Below are 22,139 nucleotides of genomic sequence, written 5' to 3'. Positions count from 1 at the left end.
AAAATGACTTTATGTTTTAATGCATTTAAGATAATTTATGAAATTTAGGCTGAATTTCCAACATTACTCCAGTCTTCAGTGTCATGTCATTGTTCTGAAATCGTTCTGATATGCGGATGTGATTGTCAAAAACCTCTCAATATCTTAGAAGAAGTTATGCGGTTCAATTTTTTAGGATTCTTCAATCCTGATGTTCCATAGAATAGCATTTATTTAAATTTAATTCAAAATATTGACTGATTTTCCAGCCCAAGCTCATTGGATATATGTGCTTTAGCCTCCATTTTTGTGTAGCGTAAAATACATTGCTTTGGGTATGTTTCGCTGCATGTTTCAGATGACAAATCCACTAGAGGGCACTGTCACTGTGTACATTTGTGCAAATCTGAAATATATTGGTACTTAGGGTTTATGTCCATCAAATGTCCATCAAATAGTAATTTCTTTTTTTGCACTGCAGAACTGGTATTTTGTTCTAAAATGCTCAGCTGTGAGCAAATTTCCAACTCTCAATGATTTTAAAAAAAATGCTAGCTAACATATTTTAGATTTTATAACTGCGCATTTACTCAATGGGCATTGTATGTCCAACAGATCTTGCTTTTTTTGTTTTTCTGTTTAAACCTGTTTTAACAAATGTTTTAGTTCTTATGTTTCTTTTAGCGGCACAGTACATGTGCACAGGGTGAATTAGGCAAAGAAATAACTAAATTGGACATAGTGTGCGTGCGTGCGTGTGTGTGTGTGTGCGTGCGCGTGTGTGTGTGTTTGAATGTGTGCCTATTTGGGTGTTTCCTAGTAATGGGTTGCAGCTGTAAGGGCATCCACTGTGTAAAACATATGCTGGATAAGTTGGCGGTTCATTTGGCTGTGGAGACCCCTTATAAATAAGGGACTAAGCCGAAGGAAAATTATTGAATGTTTCTTTTATTCTTGTTTATGTAAAGCACATTGAGTTACCATTGAGAATGAAATGTGCTAGATAAACAAACTTGCCATGCCTTGCCTTGCCTTGCCTAAATAGATGCTCTGTGTCTCATCTGGCTGTCCGTTAACCGCAACATTACCAGAAGTTGCCAGGCAACATTGTTCTAAAAGTTGGCTCGTGCATGATCACTTTTAAGGTACATTTTGTTACAAGTTTCAGATAGTATACATGTTCTTCTAGTACACGTCCATGAGAAGGTGAGGCTTGTCATACAGATCACCTAGCAAACAATTGAGCCAAACCCAACCAATAGTGTTTTCAAAAGTAATTATAAGAGAAAAGTGTGCTTCAACCACATAGCTTTACCTTGATTTTACATTGCTTTTATCTGTTATCACCATACTCAAACCTGAGTGCTTACAAGTTTAACATTGTAGGTAAACGTATTCAGTTTTAAATCATAGACTCCATTAAGTGGTTTTATGATATTTACTTGGTGTAATCAGATGTCCATGATTACGTTTATTTATTTTTTGCGCTGCAGAAACGTGTATTCTGTTCGAGTAATATTCAGCTGAGTGAATTTCCAACTCTCTATGATTTTTTTAAATGCTTGCTAACATATTTTATATTTCAAAATATGTTTAGGTGCACGTTTACTGAATGAGCACTGTATGTCCAACAGATTGTCTTGCTTTCTTTGTTATTCCTTTTAAACCTGTTTTATCAATTTGTTCATTTCTTATATTTCTTTTATTCTTGTTTTTGTAAAGCATGTTGAATTACCATTGAGAATAAAATGTGCTAGATAAATAAACTTGCCATGTCTTGCCTTGCCTAAATAGATGCTCTGTGTCTCATCTGGCTGCCCGTTAACCGCAACATTACCAGAAGTTGCCGGGCAACATTGTTCTAAAAGTTGGCTCGTGCATGATCATTTTAAGGGGTACATTTTGTTACAAGTTTCAGATAGTATACATGTTCTTCTAGTACACGTCCATGAGAAGATGAGGCTTGTCATACAGATCACCTAGCAAACAATTGAGCTTAACCCAACCAATAGTGTTTTCAAAAGTAATTATAAGAGAAAAGTGTGCTTTAACCACATAGCTTTACCTTGATTTTACATTGCTTTTATCTGTTATCACCATACTCAAACCTGACTGCTAAAAGTTTAACATTGTAGGTAAACGTATTTAGTTATAAATCATAGACTCCATTAAGTGGTTTTATGATATTTAATTGGTGTAATCAGATGTCCATGATTACATTTATTTTTTTTTTGCGCTGCAGAAACGTGTATTCTGTTCGAATATTTTTCAGCTGAGTGAATTTCCAACTCTCAGTGATTTTTAAAAAATGCTTGCTAACATATTTTATATTTCAAAATATGTTTAGGTGCACGTTTACTGAATGAGCACTGTATGTCCAACAGATTGTCTTGCTTTCTTTGTTATTCCTTTTAAACCTGTTTAATCAATTTGTTCATTTCTTATATTTCTTTTATTCTTGTTTTTGTAAAGCACATTGAGTTACCATTGAGAATAAAATGTGCTAGATAAATAAACTTGCCATGTCTTGCCTTGCCTAAATAGACACCCTGTGTCTCATTTGGCTGCCCGTTAACCGCAACATTACCAGAAGTTGCCGGGCAACATTGCTCTAAAAGTTGGCTCATCCATGATCATTTTAAGGGGTACATTTTGTTACAAGTTTCAGATAGTATACATGTTCTTCTAGTACACGTCCATGAGAAGGTGAGGCTTGTCATACAGATCACCTAGCAAACAATTGACCTAAACCCAACCAATAGTGTTTTTAAAAGTAAACGTAAGAGAAAAGTGTGCTTCAACCTCATTTAAATGTATTCAGTTATAAATCATAGACTCTATTAAGTTGTTTTGTGGTATTTACCTGGTGGGCAAAGAGCTGCATGAAATTAATCATTTATTTGTCTATGTAAATATCATTAGTGTGAAACGAAATAACATTAGTTTATGCCAATTTCAGATGTCCATGATTAAATGTTTCTTTGCGCTGCAGAAACATGTATTCTGTTCGAAAAATACTCAGCTTTGAGTAAATTCCCATCTCTCAATGATTTTTAAAAATGCTAGCTGATTTAGATTATAAAGTGTGTTTAGCTGCACATTTACTGAATGAGCACTGTTCCTTTTAAACCTGTTTTAACGATTTGTTTATTTCTCAAATGTTTCTTTTATTCTTGTTTATGTAAGGCACATTGAATTACCATTGTGAAGGAAATGTGCTAGATAAATAAACTTGCCTTGCCTAAATAGATGCTCTGAGTCTCATCTGGCTGTCCGTTAACCGCAACATTACCAGAAGTTGCTGGGCAACATTGCTCTAAAAGTTATCAAATACTCAAACCTGAGTGCTCACAGGTTTAACACTGTATAATGTGAGCTACTGAGCAATCTGTCCACACTGGAAAAGTTGACCATATGATAAATAGGATGAGATGAGGTGAGATAAAAATATTTAGTTATAATTCATAGACTCCATTAAATGGTTTTGTGGTATTTGCTTGGTGTTGGGCTAAGAACTGCATGAAATTAATCCTTTATTTGTCTGTGTAAATATCCTTAGTGTTAATTGGAATAACATTTGTTTACTCCATTAGTTGCAAATTCTGGAGGTGAACAAAACAAAAACGTTATTTACCAATTTATTCAACTGATTTGGTAATAACCTGTACTAGTTCAAACTCTTTTGGCTACTGTAATAATTTATGCTAACAATAAAAGGTCATAGTTCACTTATGGATGACCTCATTCTATATGCTGGTCATCTTAGAAAAGAGCTGCTGCATTTGCATTTTTGTAGATCACCCACCGAAATCTACACACCTGTGGGTGCTTCTTTGGCAATTTACTAGCAGGCTACATTCCCCATTTTTGTGAATTTGGCCCTTGGTGTCAAAAATTAAACATACAGAAGCATCTGTCAAGCATAATATGTGTAAATGTCAATGTAGTGTAAATAGAAATTGTAAATGGTATTTTGAATGCTGATGCAGTGCTAGAATATGCTGTAAATTTGTGGTCATGTCTGTTTTAGGATATGCAGAAGTCCACTAACGTGGTTTACCAGGACCATCATGTCAGCCGCAGTAAAAGAGGGCAAGTTGTAGGCACCAGAGGAGGATTTAGAGGATGTACAGTCTGGCTCACAGGTAATCGATGAATGTAAAAGCACACAAAACAACAATATAATCAAATATTCTTCTAGATTGGCATGAAAAATTAGCTAGACATTACTGTAACTGTGTTGGCTTGCTTCAGGTCTTTCCTATAGTAACGTTATTCATTTGTTTTAGTTAATGAAGAAAGACGTATATAGATCAAAAATACACTGTGAGGTACCACAAGGCTCGGTTTTTGGTCCCTTGCTGTTTACATTATATAACTAATATCATTTAAAATCTCTGGCACAAAAACCTAGAACATTGTCTAACCCTTGTTGCCTGTTCAGTTACAGCAAGTCCTTGTCATCAGTTAAAAAACAGAAGGTGTTATTTGAAATAATTTTCAGCAAGCTTGAGTGATGAAATCTAAAATGCTTTGGCAATCAAACTCAATGTCAGGTAAAGCAGATTCCTCTTCACAAACCTGTGACACCTGTAAAGCAAGTTGCTCTGAACTTTAAACCAGATGCTGACTAAACTTTTTTTAATACAGATTTATGGTTTATGCATGTTCACTGTTTTAATAGCTTTACTCAAATGATCATGAACATTGTACATATTTTCCATTTAAAACAAAGTAAAAATGATCATCAATTTAAGGGGGGCATGCAAATGAATTTTGAAAAAATCATTTAAAATTGTAAAAACATGAAAAATAATTAATACATTATTTAAATAAATAAATATAATATAGTTTAAAGTTTATAGTAAACTTTATTAAAACCATTGTATTAAAATACATTTTAACACTTCACAATAACAGTGCATCAATAATGATGTATTAATATGTAAACTAAATATTACTTTATTATGAATTAATGATGAGTTAATTATTGCACTAATGATGAATTGACTTTACCTACAACATAAGTCACATGAGTTCATATGTGAGTAAGGGCTATCTTAAGTACTAGTTATACAAGTTATTAAATAAGGGGTACTTTTAGTACTAGTTATTTACCCTAAATACATTAGTTTGTTAATTAATGTATTAATTACCACTTTGTTTATGCTTAATTTAACCATCAAGAATTCATTATATGATGATCTATATTTATATCATGATTTTACTTGGAGGGGCGCATCATCATTAACCCATACTTAACTACTCATGAACTCCTTATCCATGTCCATCTAGTGCGTTTACACTGAATAAAAATGGAAAAGTGTTCTGCAACATCAACATGAACAGTTTAAACACAGGAGTTCATGTGTAGTTGTGGATGAGCTAATGGTGATGTGCCCCTCCAAGTAAAGTCACAACATAATTATACATTAACAGCTCATGAGTTCATGTTGGCTACATTTAGCCTAAATCTCAAATTTTAATTAAGACATTATTAACAACATGAACTAACAATTAAGGTAGCAGTTATTCACACATGAACTCCTGTGACTGATGTTGGTAAAGTTAGTTCATGGATACCTTAACTTATCATTAATTCATAATAAAGTAATGTTTAGTTTATATTTACAGACAGACACAGACAGACTTGCCTAAACAAGGAGTGTCTTTTTGACTTTGTGTTTGTTTCTGCAGGTCTATCTGGGGCTGGTAAGACAACAGTAGGATTTGCTTTAGAGGAATATCTGGTCTCGCATCGCATTCCCTGCTACTCTCTGGATGGTGACAACATCCGTCATGGTCTGAATAAAGATTTGAGCTTCACCTCAGAGGATCGAGAGGAAAACATTCGGCGTATTGCTGAAGTGGCCAAACTGTTTGCAGATGCTGGACTTGTTTGCATCACAAGTTTCATCTCACCATTTACCAAAGTGAGCAGCCACAGCACAGACTCTGAATATTTTTATCTTTGATTAATATAGTGATATTGGATAAACAAGGTTTTAGTTAAAGGATAATATCAAAGTCACAACACCAAAAACATTATTAGACCATTTTGAATGTTTGAGGGACACTTTAAACTCACTCTAGTACACGGCCTTCAATTCTACACTTTGCAGATACTAAAATCATTTATTTACCTTAACCAATAGTAAAAAAAAATGAATAAATGCCTAATGTAAATGTAATTTAAATGTTAAATTAATACTCTTGTTTTTCTTCGTTTGCTAAGGACCGTGCAGAAGCTCGAATCATTCATGAGAAAGCTGGTTTGCCCTTTTTTGAGGTGTTTGTGAACGCTCCTCTGGACGTGTGTGAAAGCAGAGATGTTAAAGGACTGTACAAAAAAGCAAGAGCTGGACAGATTAAAGGTAATATAACATGTAGAATTTTTAACACTAGAACTGCAGAGGTGCTCATTTTGACCATTTAAAATTTTTGCAATTAAATAAAACACACACACCATGAGTTTTAGAAACGCAATGTTATTTTGTTAAAATTACAAAAAAAGAGTTCTGATTATTTCTACCTAGGACTACCAATGACTGCATGCAATTCAGTGTCTGCCATTTTCCCTGTAACTTTAAATATGCGTGCATCTGTTGCCTAACAACTTTTTGCTAAAAAAAAAAAATCAACTTTCTGTTGGCAAAAACATTACTTTACTCGGTTAAAGTAAGAATTATTAGCCCCCTTTTGATTGGTTTTTCTATTTTAAATATTTACAAAATGATGTTTAACAGAGCAAGGAAATGTTCACAGTATGTCAGATAATATTTTTTCTTCAGGAGAAAGACTTATTTGTTTTATTTCGGCTAGAATAAAAGCAGTTTTACATTTTTTAAAAACCATTTTAAGGTCAAAATTATTCACCCCTATATTTTTTTTGATAGTCTACAGAACAAACCATCATTACCATCACCTGCCTAGTTAACCTAATTAACCTAGTTAAGCCTTTAAATGCCACTTTAAGCTGTGTAGAAGTGTTGAGTAGAAATATCTACTCAAATATTATTCACTGTCATCATGGCAAAGATAAAATAAATCACTTATTAAAAATGAGTTATTAAAACTATGATGATTAGAAATGTAAAAAAATATCCTCTTTTAAACAGAAAAAAATAAAACGCTGGGGCTAATAATTCAGGGGGTTTAATAATTCTGACTTTAACTGTATGTCTTTCAAAACAGCATATTCAGTGCTGAACAAGTATTCTCCTCTGCTTGTAAAAGTGAAAATTAATGTATGTTGTATTTTTAGGGTGATGACTTAATAAATATGATGACAGGCATTTAAACTTTAATTTTAATATCGCAATAGAAGCATTGGATGTAAGTATGATGTGACATTATGACGTCTTTTATGAGAATGGTTAGAATGACCACTATGGTACTTCTAGTTGCAGAATTCTGGCTGTTCCAGTGTTAAAGGGATAGTTCACCCAAAAATAAACATTTCGTCATCATTTACTCACCCTTGACTTCTTTTTTTTGTTCTGTTGAACACTAAATAAGATATTTTAAAGTATGTTTGAAACTATTTGCATCTATTGCAGGAAAAATAAACAAATACTATAGAAGTCAATGGTTATCGGTTTTCAACATTCTTCAAAATATCTTTTTTTTTTGGCAAAACCCCTAACAGGTTTAAAAACGTCAACAGAATTTTAATTTTTATACGAAGTACACCACTAAGTAAAAAAATAAATACATAAAATCAAGAAGTGACAAAAGAAATGTATACTCAACTTACACTCACCTCCTTTGTTTTTTTGTGTGATTTGTGGCTCAGGCTTCACTGGTATTGACTCTGAGTATGAGCATCCGGAGGCTCCAGAGCTGGTGTTGAGGACTGGAGAGCTCACCGTCAACGAGTCCATTCAGCAGCTGGTAGAGCTTCTGAAGAAGCATGTTAGTTAGCAGCTGAACACACACTTGACCATTTCACAACTGCTGATGTGCCTTGATCTTTAAAGTACCTCATGGCTGAATTCATAGTCAAATGTAAACATTTGCGAGGCCTCTGACAACATATCTTTCAAAAAGGCAAAACCTTAGTAGGGCAGGATAGTTTACTACAGTTTACTAGTGAAAATGAATATCGTTCTCAAGTTTTGCATAGTTCAATTAGAAATAAAATGGTGTCATTATTTTCTCAGCATCATGTCATTCTACAAGTCTGTGCAGCCATTTTCTCTATCATTTTTAACAATTAATTTTCTTTGGACAAAATAAATGATTACTTTTATCACATGACAGTAAAGAAAACATTGACAAAAATTTTCTTTTTTTGAACTGACTTTTTTTATTATATCATAGCTTTTACAAAAATATTATGCAACACAACTTTTTTTCAAAAAACATTGCTAACAATAAAAATGTTTTTTAAGAACCAAATTTATATTAAAATGAATAGTGAAGATTCAAATTGAACACAGAGTAATGAATGTGGAAAATTCAGCTTTGCCATTTCAGAAATAAATGACATTTTAAAACATATGATAATAATAAGCATTTTCTTTAAGTTGTTATAATATTTGACAGTATTTATTTATTTTTTGCATTTTCAAACAAATGTAAAAATAAATGAAGCCTTAAAAGGCTTTTTTCTAAAACATTAAAAACAAAAACATTTAAACATTTAAAACTAACCCAAACACTAGTGTAAATTCTGTATATATATGTTTTATTACAAAGACAGATAAAAATAGGACAATACAATGAGTAAATTGTTCTTTTTTTCATGTCCAAAGTCAAACGAGAACTAAACCAACATTAGATGACCGCCCCCACCTATAAACTTTCTGCGAGGAATAAGAGGAAATTAGAAAATCACTGTTAGAGATAAACCAAACAATCAGTTAAACTATATATTAAAGTATATGATCAAATTAATGATCAGATTATTAAGTGTAACAAAAATAACAAAAAATTATTATTATGATTTATATTTAATTATATATATAAAACAATAAGATAAAGAAGACAAAAGAGTTAAATAAACAAATGAATAAATAAATTAATTAATAAATAAATGGATGATAAATAAATAAATAAATAAATAAATAGAAGGAAGAATAAATAAATAAATAAATGGATAGATGAATAAATAAATAGATAAATAAATAGATGGATGAATAAATAAATAAATGGATAGATGAATAAATAAATAGATGGATAAATAAATAAATAAATAGGTGGATGAATAAATAAATAAATGGATGGATGGATGAATGAATAAATAAAAAACAACTAGATGAATAAATAAATAAATGGATGAATAAATAAATAAATAATTGGAAGAATAAATAAACAAATAAATGGATATATTAATAAATACATGGATGAATGGATAAATAAATAAGTAAATAGATGGATGAATAAATAAATAAACAAATGAATAGATGAATGAATGAATAAATAAATAAATAAATGCATGAATTAATAAATAGATGGATTGATGGATCGATAGATAAATAAATAAATAAATCAAAAAATGAATGATTCAATAAATAAATACATGGGGCGCACAAAACCAACTAGTAGTACAAGAAAAAGACAAATTAAACTTAACAAATTAACTAAACAAACAAACAAGGGCAAAGAAAATTTGTATGGGGCTTAAAGAAGATAGTATAATTTTAAAAGAATATATAAGTAATACAAGAATATATAAGTAATAAGTAATACTAGCTTAAAATAAGACAAAAGTATTTATTATAATATTTTATTAGATTTTAATCACCTAAACCATGTTGTCTTCTGTTGCTGAACAACCTTGACAATATCACAGTTACACTCATTAAGGAAACTGGATGGAAGATACAGTTTACTTTCATCTTTTTTCTGTTCACACACCTTTTTCATTCAACCCTTTGACAACCCTCTCTCTCTTTCTCTATCTCTCTTTCTCAGAGCATCATTCCCAGTGGAGTAGTGGAGGAGATTAATGAACTCTTTGTGCCAGAGAACAGACTCAAGCTGGCACAGGCAGAAGCCAGCACCCTGCCCTCTATCAGCATCACCAAGGTAACTAGCAGCATTACTGCTCAAGGCCACAACCGCTCATGTTCATGCCTTCATAAATGCAAGTGAATTATTGACACACAGGATGACACACAACTGCTTTATCAGCTCGTGAACAGTGTGCTGCTGCCTAATTACCGTGCTAATTTATTCCAGAGACCTACAGCAAATACGAGTTGGATGTTTTTCTTTAAGCCCAAAGTATATTTCGGTTGTTGAGTGTATGCAAGAGTACAGTGCAGTACGGAAGGACATTGGGGCCAAAAGTCTTTTAATGAAATGTGAAATTATCTTGTGGCAACACACGCAGTTTGAGTGTACATACAGTAAGAGTATGTGTAGGGGCCAAAAGTCTTTTAACGAAAATTAGATTGTGGCAGCTCACATTACTTGACCATGACAGAACAAAAGTGAATGAAATCGTTATATTTGAGACATTATGTTCATTTGTGGAAACTTTTGATGTTGTGTACTGTGTAGTGAAGTGTTTCTCAACCACGTCCTAGAGGACCACCAGCTCTGCACATTTTCCAAGTCTCCCTAATTAAACACACCTGATTCAGATCATCAGCTCATTAACAGTGAGTAAAAGACCTGTAATAGGTGTGTCAGACAAAGGAGACATCAAAAACATGCAGTGTTGGCGGGCCTCCAGGAACGTGGTTGAAAAACACTGGTGTAGTGTGTGTGTGTGATTAGCCAGCTCTATTCTATGGAAGGCAATTATGGCCAAAAATGTTTTAATTCAACCCATGACAATTTGAGCATGCCAGTGTCATTTGTGATACTGTCAACAAGCACAACAGCCAATAAAAAGTATGCAATGCATTAGTAAATCAGGATATACATAAACATATTTATTTGTGAAGGAAATGATGATATAACTGCATGTACAACATGATAATAAAAGAAAACATTAGAAATTAGACCAAACACATCTTTACTTCTAAAAATGTAAGACGCAGAGCTTAGAAATTAGTTTAAAAAAAGCATAGCATAGTGCTAGGTCCATGTAACACGGTATTATGAATGTGATTTAATAACGACAATAATGTATTCATGGGAAAACAATATGTTAATGTAAGCACTTTAAGATACACCATATACATTAGTATAACAGTCCCAATGAGCACCTCGTCCACCATGATATAATGGTATGACCACATCAATGCTTCAACAAGCACAACAATCAATGAAATTGCTGTATAAATTAAGGCTATATTTGGTAAAAAAAATTTGACGGTCCATTTGAGTATTAGAAGACTGTCTGCCTAATGTCTGCTAATACTGCTCCTTCAACAGAAATTTAGCTGATTATAAGAAACTTTGCAAGTACAATGTCAACTTACACTAACCCTAACCCCAACCTAACAGTCTACTTATAATCAAATGAGAATTAGTTGGCATGTAGATGCAACGTAACTTAAATTCAACAAACGAACTATCAAAATAAAGTGTTACCCTATACTTAAATATGTAATGCAGTGATATGTTAGGATATACGAATACAAACATTATACGTTATGCGTATTAATGATGGCCAAACTGTATGTGTCGACATGATCAAACTCGATGCATTTTGCTTAAAAGTTTTTCATCCTTGATTGTCTGCCACATTAGTTATGCATACAATCCAGACATTCCAACAGTGCTTACAAGGTACATACAGCTTCCACATGTGCTTTGAATTGTGAACAGGTAGTTCTTTTAAAGTATGAAAAACACAACAACAATAGAGTGCAAAAATCAAAATGTACACGTAGCTTCCAAATGTGCTTTGAATTGTGAACAGGTAGTTCTTTTAAAATATGAAAAACACAACAACAATAGAGTAGAAAAATCTAAATGTACATGTAGCTTCCAAATGTGCTTTGAATTGTGAACAGGTAGTTCTTTTAAAGTATGAAATACCAACAACAAGAAAAGAGTAGAAAAAACAAACTGTACATGCAGCTTCCACGTGTGCTTTGAATTGTGAACAGGTAGTTATTTTAAGGTATGAAAAGAAACAACCAAAAGCAAATGACTACAGACATCAAAAACAACACTGCTATGTTGCTACTGTCCATGTTGAAGGAGAATAATCTTTTTTCTTTAATCTGCTTGTTAAGTGTGACGTCCCCAAATGACTAAATCTGAAGAAATCCCCAAATTACTAAATTTGTTTATCTGGAGCTGTTTTATTGTAAATAAACTGTTAATCAGTCAGTAATATGTTTTATTATTATTATTTACAAAAAATAAATAAATAAAATAGTGTACATTAGCAACAAATAAGCAAATTGGCATACAGTTCAGCTTATTACAATTAATAGTTATTGTAAAGCAACAGAATCAAGTTATCAAACCTCATTATTCTTTTCTTCGCTGTATAATTTAAACATTCTGATTAAAGAGCGACAAATGAATCTCTCGTTTATTTAGATTTTTTTAGTTTGATTACATTAAATAACAGGGGTGTCACTTTTAAAAAATGCACACATCTATGTTATAATAAAAGAATTCTTTGCTTTGTGTTTGAAAAAAAAAACACCAAGATTGACACCTTTAAATGTTGTTATTATTATTATCATCATTATTTTTATTATTATTATTATTATTAATATTATTATTATATATGTGTCTGTTCAAACATGCACCCAAAACCCAGACTTTCGCTCCGTTTTAAATCGCGTGTACAGAATACGTTTGGGAAACAGCATCTATTTATCACTATGGAGTGCATCTGAAAGTCACTCACCGCTGTATGACTGTTTTGAGGATTGCATAGGAGGGTCGACGACACCTGTAATGAAAAAGAAAGGGAATCGCGCCGTTTTTATATTTATTTTACAGACTCGCATTTAAGAGCAAGGGGCGACCCCTGGTAGTCTGATGGAATAGGTTGTATATAGGGAGGATCAGCTCTTTACTGTGTATTCCCACGCTTCAGAGAAAGACTGAAAATATGGAAAAAATACCTTTACGGGATCATAGCAGAATAGGATTGTAAAATACAGGAGAATCCCAGGAAAAACGGGAGGGTTCACAGGTATGGGGAGACTCAACAAATGGTAATAATAAATGTACATATGTATTGGATATATATATATATATATATATATATATATATATATATATATATATATATATATATATATATATATATATGTAGGCACAGGTTGTCAACATGATGTCATATTGACGTTGTACCCCACATACCCCAATGTCTTGGAGGCGTTGGATTTTGTTTGGAAATGAAAATCGGGTTGACATCAGAACCCAACATCAGGCCGACATTAATGTCTAACGTCCAACCTAAAATCAATCAAATATCAACTTCTAATCATGTTACACCTTGACGTTGTGTGGATGTTACCACTATGACATCAGATGTTGGATTTTGGTCACTTTGCAAAAAAACTTAAAATCAACCAAATACCAACATAATTTGATGTCATTATTGGACATCCAAATAACGTTGTTCTTAGACGCTGGCAGCACATTGAATTTTGGTCACCTGACATCACAACCTAGATCTAACCTAATATTAACGTCTTATGATGTTGTGTGCCTGCTGGGTAATATTAGATGATCAGAAAGTGATACTTTTTTTGTTACAATTTTGGTATTTTTGATGAAGTCCAGAGATTAATGTGTGCACTAGGATTTTATATTAAATTCGCTTTAATGTGTGATATGACTAAAAAGGGGTCAAAAACGAATATTATCTCAATTCAAATGAGTAGCGGTTTGGACCCGGAAACAGTATTCCATACATCATTACTTAACAAGCAAGTAGACAGGAAAGTATGGGAAACAGAGAGAGGGGCAGGATTGGCACAAGACCTCAAGGTGGGAATTGAACTCGGGTTGCCGTGAACACCAGAGTGTCATGTGTCGATGCACTAACCACTACTCCATTGGCGCCGACCACATTTCAATTTTAATGAATAAAATGTAAAGAAAAAAGACAACTTCATACAAGGATGAACTTTTCTAGTGCACACTGTCTTCTATCCAACAGACATTTTGAACATGTAATATTAGCTAACCTTTCCATTTGTAAACACATATTTCTGTATTTGTGTGTGCAGTTGGACTTACAGTGGGTGCAGGTGTTGGCTGAAGGATGGGCCAGTCCTCTGAAGGGCTTCATGAGGGAGAGAGAATACCTCCAAGCCATTCATTTCGACACCCTTCTGGAAGGTAGCATAAAAGCGCATACATTTATCTCTTTATTATAGATGTCTCAAACCATCATGCTTTAAATAGAGCAATTAAACCTAGTCAGGTTAATCAATGCTGGTAATGGTATACTGTAAATACTAGTTTCAGAAGGCTGATCTAAGTCTATGCTTCATGCATGAAATAGCAGGTGCCAGCACCGAAGCTGCTTTCAGGAGACGGAATGATGCAATGATGTGAAACTCATACGCTTTGTTTGGTATAATTGGGATGGTCAGCAAACATCGGTCAGGGGAGGAGGCTGCTTTTTCAAAGTGTTTTCTATTGTATGTAAGCGATTACAATGAAAGTGAGTTGGAAATTGGAATATTAGCTTCACTTAATTTATTTAACATTGTAACGGATTTAGATAAATTGTATTAATAGCTACTCGTACATAAAAAAAAAACTGTTGTTTTTTTCTCGTAAAGGTATAGTTCAGCCAAACAAGAAAAATAACCCACTATTTACTCACCATCAAGTGATTATAATCCTAGGCCCAGAGCCACCCCCTTTTGACAAAGTCCAGAATTTGGCCCCTATATTAGCATATTTGTCTCATTTTTGATAGTATGCCATCATAAATTGTGAAAACAACCAATAGAAGAAGACTTTAAGAAGAATAACCAATAAAATAACCAATAAAAGAAGGCTTTTATTATTTAAATCAGGGGGCACCAAACTCTGTCCTGGAGGGCTGGTGTCCATGCAGGGTTTAGCTCCAACTTGCCTCAACAAACCTGCCTCAGTTTTTCCAAGTGTACCTAGTAAGACCTTGATAAGCTTGTTGGAGGTTGGAGCTAAAATCTGCAGAACACCAGCCCTCCTGGAACAAGTTTGGTGACCCCTGATTTAAATGGACAAATTCTGACCTAGCAAATGAGCTGGCTAGTTTATTATTTGCCTATAGAGTACAGTTTTTATTTAAAACAAGTTTTAACAGATTCCCAATTTTTCTTTGTATTGTGTTTGTTTGTGTTTTTATGATGGATGATAATAAATTAGCATGTAAAAGAACTTTTTTATATTTCTAAAATTCTAGTCTCATTACAGTATACATAAAACTGTAATAACTTACAGTTTAAATGCGCATTTGTAAATAATTTTGTAAACAAAAAATAGTAAGATAAGCACTTTAATAAAAATGTAGGAGGTATTTTTGTTGCATCAAAAAGTGTGGTAATGATAACCATCTGACAAGCTAGTCCAGCACAAACTAGTGCTTAAAATGTCACTAATATGCAGTATTTGAACCTCGAATATCTGCAAAAAGATTCACTTTTTGAGAAAAAAAGAACCACCTATTTTAATAGGCTGGCTACAGGCCTGAAACCTTTATACTTTCTTTCTTCTCACACAAAAAAAGATATTTTGAAGAAAGCTGAATACTTATAAGCATTGACATCCATAAAACCACATACTATAGAAGTCAATGGTTGCAGGTTTTACAACATTTATCAAAATGTCTTATTTTGTGTTAAACAAAAGAAACTCAAACATGTTTGCGACAAGTAAATGAAGAGTAAATGATGATTTATAAATGAACAGAAATATCAATAATAAATATTCTAATTGTAAATAATACGTAAGCGTTTTCAGCGATCTCTTTATAGTTATTCCTAATAGTATAGATTAATCGGCTTCTCTTTAAATGTAGGTTGTGCCATTAATCTCTCGGTGCCCATTGTCCTTCCTGTTGCCACTGAGATTAAAGAGCGTCTGCAAGGCACCGCAGCTGTGGCTCTGAAGTACCAGGAAAAACCCATCGCCATCTTGCGCAACCCTGAGTTCTACGAGCATCGAAAGGAAGAGCGATGTGCTCGCCAGTGGGGGACAACCTGCCCCAAACACCCTTATATAAAAGTACTAAAGACATTTTTGTCATTTCAATGATAAAAAAAGCATAACAAATCAAATAAATAAGGACTTTTTTTTAGAAGTCCCAGTTTAATATTGTTAAATGATTTATATCTGAAGTTGAGGTCAGAATTATTCACCCCTCTGTTTATTTTTTCCCCCAATTTCTGTTTAACGGAGAAAAGTTTTTTTTTTTTTCAACACATTTCTAAACATAATAGTTTTAATAACTCATTTCTAATAACTGATGTATTTTATCTTTGCTATGATGACAGTAAATAATATTTGATCAGATATTTTTCAAGACACTTCTATTAGCTTAAAGTGACATTTAAAGGCTTAACTAGGGTAATTAGGTTAACTAAGCAGGTTAGGGTAATTAGGCAAGTTATTGTATAACAATGGTTTGTTCTGTAGACAGTCAAAAAAAAAAAGCTTAAAGGAGCTAATAAATTTTGACCTTAAAATGGTTTCTAAAAAATTAAAAACTGGTTTTATTCTAGCCGAAATAAAACAAATAAGACTTTCTCCAGAAGAAAAAATATTATCAGACATACTGTGAAAATTTCTCTGCTCTGGTAAATATCATTTGGAAAATATTGAAAAAAAGAGAAAAACTAATTCAAAAGGGAGCGAATGATTCTGACTTCAACTGTTTATCACAAGATAATTGCCATCTCTAAAAATATTAATGATATATAGTAATATGTTAACAATGTTGAAAATACAATTATAATAATGCTTTTGCTGTGGTCAGTTGGTTTAACTCATCAATGCTTTAACCATTTGCCTGTGAACAGATGGTTTTGGAAAGCGGTGATTGGCTGGTAGGAGGTGACCTGGAGGTTTTGGAGCGAATCAAATGGAACGATGGGTTGGATCAGTATCGTCTCACTCCACAGGAGCTGAAGCAACGTTTTAAAGAGATGAAAGCAGGTAAATGCAAATATTGAAAACTTGTTTTTAGCAACACTGGTGGCTGTTAAAGAGAACTGCAGCTCTTAAAGAGAACTTATCACTTATACTTGAGTATACATAAAGAACAAGAGTCAGAACATGATTTAGTGCCCTGATGTTTTCACAATTTTTTTTTTATTTAATTTTGGAGTGACATACTGTTAACGGACACCATTCAGTCACCGTTTGATGTTATGATGAATTTGTAATTACATACCACACAATAAAAGGAAGATAATTGTTGTGCGCATTTGTCAGTAAAGCTAATTCTGTAATCAGCAGTAAATCTCCAGCATGTGCGTTCAGATTGCATGATTATATTAGTGTATTAGCTGGTTCTGAGTTACTTGTGAGATCGCCCTCTGGCTGGCGGAGAAGATTTAGGCCCAATCCCAATTCTATTTTTGTTCCCAGCCACTAGACTTTTCTGACAGGGTATTTGAGTGTTGCTGAGTGTCAAAATGTGTGGAACTGCTATACAGGAGTTTATAAGGGATTATAGATCGTGAAATTTAGCGGTTTGTATTTTAGCTTTTTTTTTTTTTAAAAAGCATGATGGTAAAACACGAACGCTGTTATGAATATATTAAAACGTGCTTTTTGTTGTAAAAATGTGTAATAATGACAAAAAATACTAATTTGTGGATCTCCTTACTTCCGGATGTAACTATCTGCCGTTGTGGCTGGTGTATTCTGGGAAATTTTCTTATCCCTTGGTTTCAAGTGTGGTCCTGAAAAATATTCGTTCAAAGCGGGTATTCAACCCTTCTCCTTAGCCCTACCCCTTCAAACTTAAGAAAATTCGGACACCCCTACCCTTTCATAGGACATGCAAAAAGAGGGGTTATGGTAAAGGGAAGGGCTAAGGGGTAAAATTGGGATTGGGCCTTAGTACTGATTGCACAACCGTGCTACCCTGACAAGAGGTGCATGACAATTAAAGCTTTTGCTAAATCATAAGTGCAGTTTTATGTTGACGTACATTGCAGCCCTTCAAGTCAATATCTTTAGTATTAATTACTTTTTGGAAAGGAGCATTTAAATTGCAATACAGAATAGCTCCTAACTTTAACAATGCACAAGCATTTATTTCATGTCTTAAAGAAAGTCAGAATCTGATTTTTTCGCCAGATACATCCAGAGTGCTTTGCATAAAATTAGTGTGCACATGTTTATAGACAACCAGGGAAGTTTTTTTTATTTTTTATTTTTTTTATCTTTGACACAAGCTGCTGCATTGACATGATGATCTGTGTTGTAATCTTCTGTCAACAGTTAAGCTTTAAACTACTTACGAAAATGCCAATAAAAAAATGTGGCTTGTCAGGTTTCTCATGTCGAAAAATTCTGGCTGCGAGATGTTGCTTTGTTTTTTTTGGTTTTTTTTGTGTTTATGAAATGAATCCAAATTACAATGCGATAATGATGTATAAAACTCACACTTTGTGGCCAAAAGAATTACAAAAATAGATAACAAAAAATGTAATTAACAAGCAGGTATTTGGAAGGGTACGGCCAAAAGGTATTTATTTCCCTTATTATACTACATATCAAACATTTATTGGCTGATGACAATTTAAAAACGACAAACTACATACTTCACATGAGTGTCTTGGATATTTGGCTTTATAGCGCCCTCTTGAGAAATGTATATATTTAAGACATATATATTTTGGACTACAAATTATAGCCCAATCTGTAATCGCTTCCATTGTTTCCCCAGACGCTGTGTTCGCTTTTCAGTTAAGGAACCCGGTGCACAATGGCCATGCTCTGCTAATGACGGACACACGTCGAAGAATAAATGAGCGCGGGTATCGAAGGCCTGTGCTGCTTTTGCATCCATTGGGTGGCTGGACCAAAGACGATGATGTGCCTCTGGAGTGGAGGATGAAGCAGCATGCGGCTGTGATGGAGGACGGCGTTTTAGACCCTAAATCCTCCATTGTGGCTATCTTTCCTTCTCCTATGATGTATGCTGGGCCTACTGAGGTACTTGGATTTTTTTCTTTTGTTTTTTAGGAAGTTCTAACCTTGGACACGCAGTTATTAGTTTATCTGGTTGGGGTTTCTTTTTAGGTTCAGTGGCATTGTCGTGCAAGGATGGTGGCAGGGTGTAATTTCTACATTGTGGGTCGTGATCCTGCTGGGATGCCTCATCCTGAGTCCGGGCAGGACCTGTATGAACCAACTCATGGTGCTAAAGTTCTGTCCATGGCTCCTGGACTCAACTCTGTGGAGATTATTCCCTTCAGAGTGGCTGCATACAACAAGACCAAGAGGGCTATGGACTTTTATGACAAAGACAGGTGAGATTAAAGAGCATGAGGTTGTAGGAATATTAATAAATAAACTAAAAATGTAAAGTTTGATACAGTGCTCAGCATATATAAGTACACCCCTCACATATCTCTCTTTTAAATTTCTATTTTTAATAGGAAGCAATACAATATTATCTGTGCATATACTTTATTAGTCAGTACTGAAGCCAAAAATGGAGCTTATGTAACTGAATAACTTACGATAACTGTCTAAAATCTAGTACACCCAAATGTATATGTTAAAGAAATTATTAATACAAATTTAAAAAAAGAGGAACAATTAAGAGGAGCAAAAATATTTTTAAAATTTGTTGAAATTTTGTAGGTTGTAATATTTTTGCAGTATTTTGCTTGAATTTAATTGTATTCTCTTTCAATTTATAAATATGTTTGGAGACAAAAATATTACTTTAATAAATATATCTGTTTAATAAATCTGATTTGTTTAAATGCACTAAATACATTGCCTATACTCACTGAGACATGAAGAAAATTATAACTTTTTAAAACGAGTTGTAGTCAATTATGCTGAGCACTGTATATGCTGCTCAAAAATAAAGGAAACACTTGGAGTTACTTTGTGTTGTTTAAGTGTTCCCTTTATTTTTTGAGCAGTATATATATTTCTTATTTAGTAATTTTGGTCATTTCAAAGTACTACTTGTAATTTTAGCCTTTTAATGTGTAGTTTTTATAAACTTTTGTTATTTAGCAAATTAAACAAATTGAAAATTACAAATATTTGTTTTTAAAGTAGCTAAAATGAAAATACATTAAATTATTCTACATCCATTAATTTATGTATGTGAATAAAATGTTTACTATAATAGATGTAGCATAATTTCACATATTGTACGTATGTAAACCCATTTTTGTCAAATAAAATGTTTACATAAAATTTGTCTATTATTCTATAATTTGTCTTGTAAACATTTTATTTGACAAAGGTAATTATAATATCCATTTATTATTAACCATTAGGTCTACATGCATATAAATGTCAAACATAATTAAAGAATACTTTCTTTTTGGTGCAAAGAATGAACATTTGTTTAATATTAAATTAATATAAAAACCAGTAAAAGCACTGTAAGCAATGTCTCTTAAAATGTAGATTCATTGTGCTTATTAATGAAATTATTTTATAATTAATAATTAATAAGAATTATAAAAATTAACCAAATAAAAGAAAATTTAATTCACAGGAAATTAGCAAGCAAAGATGAATGGCTGTGCGTTTCTGATTCAATGCATTCAGAAAAATTCCAGAAGCATAGTGAGGATTTACAGGGCTTTTTCACAATAACCAGTAACATAAGCAAAAAGATGAATCAAAATGATTGAATTACTGCATATAAACATAGTTGATTCAGAAGTGTGAAAGGCGGCCTGCTTTCAACAGATAACAGTTAATTTATCAACTTACATTAAACAACAATATGCATTGCATTTTTTACAGAAACCTTTAGTAAAGTTAGTTCAATAAAATACAGCTGTTCATTTATTTAGTTCTTGTCAGCCCAGTTCCATTAAATAATATTAACAGATGCTTTTGATTTGAATAGTAATCTTGTAATAGAAATGTAATTATTTTATTATGAAGTCATGTAAGAATAATGATGCTAAATAACAATACAGTTATCTTTTATGAACCCCAGCTAAAGAGTTTCAGATAAAAAAAATCTTATTTAATGATTACATTTAACATTTAACTGAAGAAGAAAATGAGAAGTGCCTGAGAATGTTTGATCTTGGATGAAATGCAACTTTTTTTTATTTTGTTTTTCGACAACTCAGACATGCTGAGTTTGAGTTCATCTCCGGGACTAAGATGCGCAAGCTTGCCCGCAGTGGAGAAAACCCTCCTGATGGCTTCATGGCCCCTAAAGCCTGGAAGGTTCTCACAGAGTATTACACTTCCCTACAGAAAGTCCAGTGATGAAACATGTGGAAACACAACACACCGAAGACCTCAGAGCAACACAGAAGCACTAAACTACTTAAAGGCATTGACAAATGAAGGTGCACATTTACAACAAGCTGGTAACCGAGAAGAATTGAAGAATTGTTTTACTACACCATTGTTTTTTTAATACGAACATGTTGTCTCAACTGTGAAATTTAAACTGATGTGCCTTGACTAACATTCCCAAAGAGATTATTACCTTGCATTATAAAATGTGCCTTTTATGCATTATAGTGAAATATTATATTGTTTGTAAATTGAATGAAGCAATTACTGTACTGGTTAATGGTGTTGGGGACTGTAAGAGGTTTTTATTTTTTAAGATGCAGTATAGATTTTAATATTGTGACATATTAAAACAATTTGGCATTTTCTTTTATATTTGAAATATTATATATACTTCTTATCTAAAAACATACTAATATGATGATTTTTTTCCCCAGAAACTTCAAAAAGAACAACATTTGCTTAAATATTAACATTTTCTGTAACAAAATTATTTACTGCCACCTTAAATCAATGAATTGCTTATTGGATATTTTTATAATTTTATTTTTATATGACTTTAAAAAAATCTTACTGACCCCAAACTTCCCATGACCAGAATCCTTTTACATTTTTAACCTCTCATGAACAGATTTACATTTTGGGATCATATTAGGGGGACAGAAAGACATACTAGAGCAAAGCAATATTTATTTTATTATAAGACAATATTAAATAACATTATTTTATTAAAGATGTAAAAAAACACAATATAATGTCTCTGAGATTTCTGTATATCTAATTCGTTTTAATTAAATCTTTGAACTGTGATTACATAA

The 22,139-nt window shown here is 32.8% G+C and overlaps 1 protein-coding gene across 1 annotated transcript in view; it reads left to right on the top strand.

Moving 5' to 3' along the window:
• papss2a (3'-phosphoadenosine 5'-phosphosulfate synthase 2a) overlaps window positions 1-22,139 on the top strand; it is a 28,206-nt gene extending 6,067 nt beyond the window's left edge. The window contains 11 exon segments of the mRNA NM_001077767.1: window positions 4,010-4,124; window positions 5,677-5,912; window positions 6,215-6,353; window positions 7,775-7,893; window positions 9,898-10,011; window positions 14,085-14,196; window positions 15,872-16,077; window positions 16,872-17,007; window positions 18,752-19,020; window positions 19,108-19,337; window positions 21,147-22,139. Of these exon segments, the coding sequence (NP_001071235.1) occupies window positions 4,010-4,124; window positions 5,677-5,912; window positions 6,215-6,353; window positions 7,775-7,893; window positions 9,898-10,011; window positions 14,085-14,196; window positions 15,872-16,077; window positions 16,872-17,007; window positions 18,752-19,020; window positions 19,108-19,337; window positions 21,147-21,288 (1,818 nt within the window). The 3' untranslated portion in view covers window positions 21,289-22,139.

The sequence above is a fragment of the Danio rerio genome, chromosome 17, assembly GCF_049306965.1.
Source record: "Danio rerio strain Tuebingen ecotype United States chromosome 17, GRCz12tu, whole genome shotgun sequence".
Classification (NCBI taxonomy): domain Eukaryota; kingdom Metazoa; phylum Chordata; class Actinopteri; order Cypriniformes; family Danionidae; genus Danio; species Danio rerio.
Note: the sequence above shows the minus strand (reverse complement) of the source record. Positions and strands in the feature narration are given on the sequence as shown.